Below are 10,558 nucleotides of genomic sequence, written 5' to 3'. Positions count from 1 at the left end.
GTTTCCTAAATATTCCCTTACCTGCCTTTGTGGACTGGCAATCTCGACAAGTCCGTCATAACTTCTCAAAGTGTCTGTTCCCGTGCCTCGTTTTCAGTGTCCTTGTTAAAGGTAATTTAAAATTTCAGTCCTTGCTGACGTCTCTTTGGCACCCAGAGTCTCTGGCCCCACCTTACCCATAGCCCATAATTTCCAGTCCCAAATGGCATCTTAACCTCTTTTCTCATGAGTCTCTTCCCCATTTCACCATTGTTTGCCCACCCTACCACCAAATACCTCACCCAGTGAAACACACTTTAGCTTGTGGGTTCTCCTTCCTTGACTTCAGCGAGACATGTCGGTGCCTAGAGATTATAAAGTCACCTTCAGGAAGAAAGCATAGAGCATAGGCTGTCAATTAATCAAAACAAGGCAGGGAAATGACATCCTAAGCAGCTCTTAGTCCTGGTATGTATGTATATGTGTACACACACACACACACACACACACACACATACACACATGCTTGCACAACTGTAAGTTCATAGTTGTCTCTTTCATTTGACTATAAGCCCAACACCTAACACTGCAAGAGTTCATAGCCCAGAATGCTGAAGACTGTTTGGCTTGCCTCATTTTGGATTCTAACGCTGGCCTCTAGGTTTTTTGGTGTGGTTTCCCCCAACACCCTTTTCTGGAAATTTCATCTCTATTCTTTTCAAACTCCCTGTTTATCCTTGGCGACATTCTTTGCCTAAAGACAAGTCACCTGGTTTTTCTGTTCTATAATTTCTAGTCCCTTATCAAGTTTGACAGGTGGATTTTTCAGCCTGCCTGTCTGTCCCCTTGTGAAGCACAGACCCACATGCCACCATTCCTGTCACGTTACAATCCCATCAAGCTTCAGAGTGTCATTTATACACAATTTTATTTCTTCTTCTTTCACACACACCTACCACTTATGTACAGCGACTTGCTGTATTCATATTTCATAAACTCCATCAGGATTCGGTCAAATCCTTCCCCAGAGTAAGCTAGGTATTTTTAACGGTGCATACCTCTTTTACTGATTTGAGGATTTTATATTAAGTGGTACCCTTCCCCTGTGTCTCAGAGGATTTCATCTACTGTAACCACTGGCTGCATGTAGAAACTTTTTTCTTACTTCAGAACAGTTTGAGACAATTTGTATCACAAGTGCCAACACCCCAGTCACACAGCTAAGGTGACTCCACCTGAGAGGCAATGTAGCCCGTGCATCACAACCCTGCTGCCTCACTCCAGCCTCTGGCAAGAGTCAGGGGAAAGTGGATAGAAATTCACCCTGAGATACCTCGAGATCCTCCTCCATCTTTGCAGGTCTGGGAAACCTGTACTGTCAGCATCCGTGAGTACAGGTCTCCCCAGCCAGCCACTGGTTTTTGTAGATAAACCTATCACTAAGAGACATAATGTTATCATTAATGTGCCATCTCATGTGACATGGTGACACAATTTATAATGATGTCACGTCATGAAAGCCATAAAAATCTGTGGTGGGGGAATCCTTTGTCCCTCAACAGGGGATTGTTCCCAGTAATTCCTTTCAGCATTAGCATAGAAGACCTGGGGCTGAAAGCCAGTCTTCTGACCTAGCAAACTGTGGTACCTTCATTTTTATCATACCCTCTTCCTCTCTTATAATGTTTTTAAAAACAATCCTCTTGATGCCTTTACCAAAAACAATCAATAAATTAATAATAATAATAATAATAATAATAATAAATAAACTATCATAACACCAAGAATCCAAACACAGTGATGTCAGAGGCTGCAGCTAATCAATGACTCATATTAAGTCAAGTATTATCATGTGATGCTGGTGAGGAAGCCAACTCTGTGGTCCAGAAATGCTTCCCAAAGGCCACAGCTTGAAAAGGACTTCCTCTGTGGGCCACTATTTTTTCCTACAAGCTTGAACCCTGGAGCTTCCTAACCTTCCAAGTACATAGCTCCCTACCACAGAGAAGCTCCCAACATCCCCAAGGGAATGGTCAAGTTAGTGGTGGTTTCCACACCATTACAAGAGAAGAAGCCATATGACAGCACTTGTAAACAGAATTGCCTCCCTGAATACTTAAAAAGGATTTAGCATCTTCTATAATTCTGGGGCAGCAGTTTTCAACTTGTGGGTCATACCTGTTTGGGGATGGAATATCAGATATTCACATTACAATTAATAACAGTAACAAAAGTATAGTTATAGAGCAGCGACAAGACAAATTTATGTCTGGGGTCACCACAGCATGAGGAACGTATTGAAGGGTCACAGCGTGAGAAAATTAAGAACCAGTACTCTAGAGAAAGAAGTAAGACCACTCTAGCAGACAACTGTAATCTGAGCACTCTTGAGGCTGAGGCAGGAGGATCACCTTGAGATCTAAGCTACAATAGTGAGGCCCTTTCTCAAATAAGCAAACAGGTAAGTAGATAAACAAACAAAAGGCTTTTAGAATCTGGTTGACAATTTCCTATTAAGTAAAACCCTCCAGTAACCCAGAACAACAAACTGAATTCCTGACTTGCTTCTTGCAACATAGCAAAAAGAAGCAAATAGTCCTGCTGAAGATCTCACAGAAAGAAAAAAAAAAAAAGAAACCATTTCCAGGTGGGATCAGGACAGACCTCAGCCGGTCTGCGATACTAGCTCTGTTCTCAGTTCTGTAATGGACAATCAGAATTCATGCTCAGAACCGTGACCCCATAGCACTGGGAGACACTGAAACTCCAAGGAAAGATTCAATTACCTTTCAGGCTCTCTCTTTGTCTCACTAGGCTAGGAAAGAAAATCAATAGCAACAAAAGAAAAAAATACTCAAAAAGGAAATTAATAATAATAATAATAATAATAATAATAATAATAATAATAATAATAACAATGGCGTTAATCTAATATCAGACAAAAAATTCAATTCATTGGCAATGCCTTGGTACCCTCAGAGCAAAACATAAAACTGTGGTTTATTATACAGCAGCCAAGACTTGAACACCAATCATCTGAGTTATTTTTAAGCATCAACCTAAAAATCACACAATTCTATTAATATACAGCCTAAAACATGGTTGAAAAGTTTTAACAGCTTTGTTCTAAACAACATTTCCCATGATGAATTAGGCACAAAAATAAATATAAGAAAGAGAAGGGGGAGGGAGTGCGGAAGAGAGAGGGACCACTAAGTGCCTCAACCCAGAGCAAGGGAGATTTTTGGACTTGGAAACATTTTCTACATTCTACATTAGTGTATGAATTGGCAGCTGAAGCCCTTTCAAGTTCAAAGTCTCCTTACTCTAAGAGAATTGATAACTCATCTTGATCAGTTTATCAGCAATCTCCATACCTGCGTTAGAGGTCCCTATATCATCTCCTAGGAGACAGAGACTGAGGGGCAGGGGCAGATGATGTCATCTGAGGACAGAAACACACACACAGAGCACAAATGCACACATCTACCTACACCCATCTTTCAAATGCAGCTTTGTATTTTGCCTCCTGAGATCCAGAAGTTCTCACAGAAGCTAAGAAGGAACACAGGGGTCAGAGCGGGGCAATCAGGAGAAGGAGAAGTCTTTGAAAAAGTAACATGCTGTAAGAATTTATAGGACATGAGGGCTGAAGAGCTGGCTCAGCTGGCAAAGTGCCCAGACCCCATATACCAAAGCCAGGTGTGGGAACACACACCTTTAATCCCAACACTCAGGAGGCTGAAACAGGAGAGTCCCTGGAGCTCAATGGGCAAGCAGCCTAGTGGAATCTGAACTTTGTGTCCAGTGAAAGACTGTCTGGAAGAAGTAAAGTGGAGAGCAATTGAGGAAGACACTTGACACTGACCTCTGGTCCTGTATGCTCACATATTCATGTACACATATGCCCACACACGACAATGTGTGTACCCAACAGCATTTTTAAAATGCAGTTCACGCTCTGTGAATCTAATGGTCAATAACATCCAACTCAGAGAGTATTCCAAAGTCACACAAGTTCCTAAATGTAAAATGGGGACTTTAGAGGGAGTAATAATGTGCCTTTATCTGACATGAACCAGAGGATGGCCCAAGGGCTTTTCTTACTTGCAAATCAAGGGTTAACTTCAGACAGGGGTAACTTTTTTCCCCCAAAAGTGATTAAGCTGTCTCCACAAGTCCTGTGAACACTGTCATCCTCAGGGGAAATTCTGACCATTGATGTCCTTGTGCCTGTCCATCCCACTTCAGGAGTCTGCCTTGCAGCAAAGGGGCATGCTGCCTCACTCCCCGGCACACACATCTCTGTGTCCTGAAGAGTCAAAAGGAGACATGTTGCCAGAACCCAGCTTCTGCACATGTATGAGCTGTACTTCAGTGTCACAGACAGACATGTTCTAAAGACCAGAGCTCCTCACAATGCCAGTATGATTTAGAAAAGCAGGAATGGGTGTGCTGTAAGTATTTTATCAACTCAGGACTAACACTCTAGATTAATAATTCAATTCTTTACAAGAAATTGGGATGAGGCAACAGAAAGGTTATCCTAACTATCATGAAACGCATTTTCTAAAATTATTCCTTTGCATTTTAAAGGGTATAATTATAAATGGTTTTATGAGCAATTTACCAGAAAATTAAAGTCCTTTATTAAAAAAAAAAATATCATCCCATTCCTCTGGCAAAGGATTTTTCTTCCAGCCAGAAAAACTATCATTCATTCCCTAAAAAAGTAACCCAGTCACAAAAGAACACACACGGTATGCACTCACTGATAAGTGGATATTAGCTCAAAAGCTCGGAATACAATTCACAGGCCAGATGAAGCTCAAGAAGAAGAAAGACCAAAATGTGGATGCTTCAGTCCTTCTTAGAATGGGGAACAAAATACTCACAGGAGGAAATATGGGGACAAAGTGTGGAGCAGAGACTGAAGGAAAGGCCATCCAGAGACTGCCCTATCAGAGGATCTAGCCCATATGCAACCACCAAACTCAGTCACTATTGCTGATGCCAAGCAGTGTTTGCGGACAGGAGCCTGACTGGATGTCTCCTCAGAGGCTGTGCCAGAGCCATACTGATTCAGATGAGGATGCTTGCAGCTAACCATCGGACTGAGCACGGGGACCCCAATGGAGGAGTTAGAGAAAGTACTGAAGGAGCTGAAGGGGTTTGCAACCCCATGGGAAGAACAACAATATCAACCAAACAGACACACTGCCCCCACAGCTCCCAGGGACTAAACCACCAACCAAAGAGTACACAAGGCTCCAACCGAATATGTAGCAGAGGATGGCTTTGTCTGGCATCAATAGGAGGAGAAGCCCTTGGTCCTGTGAAGGCTCCTTTCTCTAGTGTAGGGGAATGCCAGGTTGGTGAGGTGAGAGTGGGTGGGTGGGAAGAGGAAAACTCCCATAGAGGCAGGGGGAGCGGGAATGGGGTGGGGGGGAAGGGGATAACATTTGAAATGTAAATACATAAAATATCCAAGAAAAAAAATGATAATCTGGAAGTTCATCTCTAGGTAAATTGCCATACCACTAGGAAAGAGAACCTTCCAGAATGTGGATCAGCAGGGACTGGAGAGAAGAAGATGGGGGGGGAGGTTTCAAACTGTAGCATTTTGGATCCCCCTAGGTTGCAGAGCCAGGCAGGCCCTGTTAATTGATTTTTAAGTCACTCTCAGCTGAGTTTCCAGGGGGCTGTCCCTCAATCCTACCCAGCTTCTCAGTGTTAATCTCATTCTTTGGTTTAGATTTTTTTTTTTTTTTTTCTCTCTCTCTTAGGTTGGCCTGCCCTAAAAGCCTTGCACACCAGCACTGGGAACTGACTACGTGGCGCACTGCCCTGTGAGGGTAACTTTAGTGATGTACAATATGTAAGATTCTGGTGCGCATATAATATGGAGATTCTGGAAAAGGGTTCCTAACAGCCCATGCACAGTTGCTCACAGCTCCCTAAAGACCCTGAAAGCCATGTTAAATTAAAGATTCACCATGGGTCTTGTTTTTTTTTTTTTCCCCCATTTCATTTTTACTCGCCATGTTGGTTCTTGTCTGTCTTTTATTTTCTTCCGTCTCTTTCACGGTGCTGTAAAGACGAGGCTGAATGACACCAGCCATCATTAATACTTTCTAGAAAATCGAAGGCTTTCATTAAGACTGCTACCATTCCCTTGGAGTTGTAAAGAGCGCAGGGAGATCAACTTCCAGATTATAAAACCACACATCTGATTTTGAAAGCCCAGGCACTGGAGGCCTCTAATCTGTTTTATACTTAGATTCTTAGGACGTAGGAATGTAGCAATAGGTTCACATCTACCCCAGTAATATCCCATGAGGTCACATCAATGTCATGAGAATACACCCTCAATCCCTATAGACTCCCGGCATCTGCCGGCTGCAAACAAGCCCTGGAAGCCATAGGAAAACACTTAAGTCAGGAAGCTACCCAGTCCTCCAGGCTCTAGGCTCACCTTCCAGGAGGTGGAACAGGCTGATTGTGAGGTGGTGGTGTTTGTTTTGCGCTTTAAGCCTGTGCCTTTATGTTTTAAGTATTTAAGAGGCATAATCACCTAGTGTGTAGGTTAATTTCTTTCTGATATTGTAATTTATGCAACATTAATATGGGATGCCAGCTCCAATTTTCTTATGCTTACACTCCAGGAGTCGAGCTGCATGTTCTGCCAACTTCATTACATCATCTAAAAACCCAAACATTTCCCATTTGCACAGCACTCTCAACTACCCAGCATACTCACACTCTTTCTCCCAGATATTCCCTCCCTCCCTCCCCCCCCTCACACACACACACACACACACACACACACACACACACACACACACACACACACACTGGCAACCCTGAGAAGTAGACACTACATCTGAGGTCAAGGTCTGCAACTGCAAGTAATTCCTGGAAGATGTTACTCCTGCTGTGCTGGCTAAAGGATGCCTCCATGTCTGACCTTCCTCTTTCTCCATTCAGACTGTTATGTAAGCTCATGCCTGCGTGCAGGATGTGAGTGGAGTGTCTGAGCCTCACTCCCCCCTCCCATTAAACCTCCTTGGAGAAACAGCTGGGGTTTCTGTCAAAGAATAGGGGTGGGGGCTCTAGGGGGTATAGGGATGTGGGTCAGCGGGTCATCCTAGAAGATGCACATTGCTTTTATTTTGGTTCCTTGGAACTTTGGGGGAGGGGTGGGGGGACCAAATTCCCCGGCTTTATATAATTTGCAAGTTACAGATTTGTGGGTTTGTAGTTGGTTCTGCAGCCTGCCACCCCGTCTATTGCATGAACACACCTGGCGGAAATGACACCTGAAGATGTTAATAAAGCGGGGGAGGTGGGGAAGGGCTGGAGAAAGAAAAAAGGCACAAACTAGAAATGAGAGCCGCTTACTAGCCACTGTGCACCCCTTCTTTAAAAAAAATAAAAAAGCCTCCAAACACATGAAGGGGATTTTCTCCAGCGTTTCTGATTAACCCTGTTACATAACCCGCTCGCATTCCAAATCTCGGGCTCTAAATAGACTCTTTGCAGCCAAAAGCTCTGCACAAACTCGCAGAACTGGTGGTCCGCTGAGGCCACCCCCCACCTCAAGCCTTCACCCCCCTTTCCTTTCGTCCCGGTCCTTATCGCCCCCATTCCTCTGGTTCAAGCAGAGCCTGGACACAGTCACTCTTCGGAAATCGCCTTTAATTAAACGGTACTCCCCCCCCAACACACACACACCCAGCATATGTCATCCTGATGGCTTTTACTGTACTTGAATTCCGTGAATGGGAAAGCTCCCGGACAGGGGGTGTGGCTAAGGTGGGGCGGGAGGGGAGAATACTGTAAAACAGCCAGCACATGATCAGCCATGTTCCTACCTCCAACTAGCACAGCCAAGAGGAAGGGAGGGGCTCTCGGTCCCCTCTTCGCCTCTCCCCAGGCCCCCCCAGCCGCTGAACCTGCCTGGAGAGAGCCACTCTGTCCCAAGCCCCTGGGTGGCTCGCAGGAACCCGCTTCCTCCAGAGTGACAGGCGTGATTTATACATTATTTACAACAGTAATTAAAGCTGCAGCTTCCTCCTGCTCTTTGCAAACTCCAGTAACATTCAAATAAATAACCCCCCACCCCCGAAGGAGGGGGTGGGGATCCCACAGCAGCTTCTGACACCTTTAAGAAAAGAGTCAGTTCCCCCACCCCCCCGCCTACTCCCCCCCCCCCCCCGTCAGGCCGCTTTATGAAAACGCCCGGAGGGGAGCAAGCACCCTTGTCTCCCCAGGTCTCCTCTTTCACACACTCCTGACACCAACACGAAAAGAACCAATGGCCCAGGAAGGGCTGCCTCCTTAGCCCTGGCCAACCAGCACTCAACTCCGATCAACCCCAGGTTGCAGCAGAAACGCTGGGCATCGCGGCGAGCGGAGGATTCCCAGAGCAGAAATAAGTTTGGGTGCTTTTCTCGGCTCTCTCTCTCGGCTTGTTTGCCTCGCAGCCGCTCCCTCCGATCGCGCGTGGACCGCCCCACTCTACGGTCGCCCTCCCTCTGCGCGCTGCACACGCCCCCTGCCAGCCTCTAGGGCTCGGGGCTCCGAACCCCCGGCCACAAAGTTGCGCTTCTTCCTTTTGCCCCGCCGGGCAACAACACAACTCCACAACATCCCGCGCGCTGGGACCCGGATCCCTCTGTCTTGTCCTCCAAACCCATCTCCAGAGCTGCAAAAGAAAAGCTGCCCGGGTTGCCCCTCGTAGCCCCAGGAGCGCCCCCTTTCCGTCCCCTGAGACTTTTAGGTCTCTAGCTCCTTCCGAACCCCCAAGCTTTTCCGGGAGAGGGAGGATTCGAACACACGTCTCGACTCCCACCGAGGGGTTGTGGGGGTGGGTAAGAGAGAAACTGTCAAAAGCAGAAAAGGTAACTGAGCAAGCGAGTAGCCACAAACAGACGCCCTCCCCCTTCTTATAAGGACACTACCGCTTTAAAAGTTTCTTTCCCCCCACTCCCCCATCTCACTTTCTTTTTGGTGGGGGGGAATTTAATTTGGATAGCTCGTCTTCGCAGAAAATAAAACATGCAATCAAGGGGGAGGTGGGGTTGGAGTCGCCTAGCTGTCAACGATCGGGTTCGTCCCCCATCGCCCTCTCCCGCAAGCCCAGCACTGGCTTGCAAAAGTTTGCAACATTTGTGGGGGGCCGCGGGGGGAGGGGCGGGGGTGCCGGTCGCTCGGGGCACCACGACAGGCTCACGCGCGCGTGCACCGGTCCCGAGGACCCCGCGTCTCGCCCTCTCCCCGAGCGCGCGCTCCCCTGGGGTGCCCGGTCCCCTCCGGGCTCAGCGCACCGCTCCCGCCGCCCCCCTGCCCGGAGCCTGGTCGCAGCGTCTCCTACCTCGGCTGGAGCTCGCATAGCTCTGCCTGCGCCCCGCGCCCGGTGCCTCGCTCTTGCGGCCCGTGTCCTGGGTCAGTGGGGTCTCCCTGGAGCCGGCGGCCGCCTCCGAGCCACTGCTACCCGGCTCGCTGGCGGCGGGGTCGGGGGCTGCCGGAGCTGACTCCATGTTTTTTTTCCCAATGTAGAGATCGGCGGAGATGGCGAGCTCCGAGACTCCCTCTATCTTCTGTTTTCAGAGCGACTCTATGGTACCAAAAAAAAAAAAAAAAAAAAAAAAAAAAAAAAAAAAAAAAAAAAAAAGGAGACGGGCGAGAGCAGGAGGGACCTAGCCAGGCGAGAGCGCGAGCGAGCGCGCGAGTGGCGGTGGACGCGTGTGCGGCCGAGAGGGGACGCGAGGCGGGTTTGGCCACAGGCAGCGCTAGCGAGAGCGTCTCCAGCCTGCCCCCGCACCCACACTCCCCACCCTCCAGACCCCAGACCGGGAGCCACACAAGGCTGCCAAATTTGGGAGGTGGATAAGAGGGAGGGAGGAAAAAGAAGGGGTGCCTCCTGCGCCCTGATCCTCCTCTCCTCTTTAACCCAGCGACAGAAAGGAACGGTCGGCGACGTGTGGCTCTGTCTACTTTTGAGATTCCCTCGGGGGTTTGTAACTCGGTGTCCCCTACCGCAGCCAGCTTGGGAGGAGGAGACAGATCCGGTTATCCGCGTTGGGGCACTCGCTGGTAACTGCAGCTCTCTGCAAGCCCGGTCGGAGGCTGGGGGGGGGGGGGGGGCGGATCTGAAGGGGAATTAGAAGCTGACTGACAACCCACTGGAAGGAGGAAGGTGGGAGAACGGACTATGAACTTGGCGCGGTTTACTTCGGGATGGGACAGTCTGGGGTTTCCAGTCTTAGATATGACTGGGTCTAAAATAACATTTGTGATTGTAGGATACATATGGCTAGCCAGTAGCTAGTGTTATGGAAAGAGGTCTCTTTCGAGCTCTTTTGCCGTTTTTTTTTTTTTTTTTCTCCGTGAAGAACCCAGAAACCATTTGGCAGTGCACTATTTTGTGAAGAAAACTTTGGCCAGTTTGGTGAAGGACTCTCTGAGCCCATGAAAGGGGCCTAGCTGCATTCTGAATTCCGGTGTATCCTGCAAGTTCTCTATTCCCATTGGTACTTTTGATATTAAATGCACAGGCTCGTCTACAGCAGACAGA

The 10,558-nt window shown here is 47.7% G+C and overlaps 1 protein-coding gene across 1 annotated transcript; it reads right to left on the bottom strand.

The window, feature by feature from the left end:
- Positions 1 to 277: 277 nt before the first annotated feature.
- On the bottom strand, positions 278 to 9,523 carry LOC308434163 (nuclear receptor ROR-alpha-like; the record flags this gene model as incomplete). The annotated part of the gene is made up of 2 exons (XM_080934335.1): positions 9,356 to 9,523; positions 278 to 363 (listed from the first exon to the last, which is right to left on the bottom strand). Exons 1-2 carry the CDS (start codon positions 9,519 to 9,521, stop codon positions 278 to 280), a joined length of 252 nt encoding a protein of 83 aa, XP_080790461.1. The 5' UTR covers positions 9,522 to 9,523.
- Positions 9,524 to 10,558: the final 1,035 nt, after the last annotated feature.

Source organism: Micromys minutus, assembly GCF_963924665.1.
Source record: "Micromys minutus genome assembly, chromosome: 21".
Taxonomy (NCBI): domain Eukaryota; kingdom Metazoa; phylum Chordata; class Mammalia; order Rodentia; family Muridae; genus Micromys; species Micromys minutus.
This window is presented reverse-complemented; position numbering and strand designations above follow the sequence as displayed.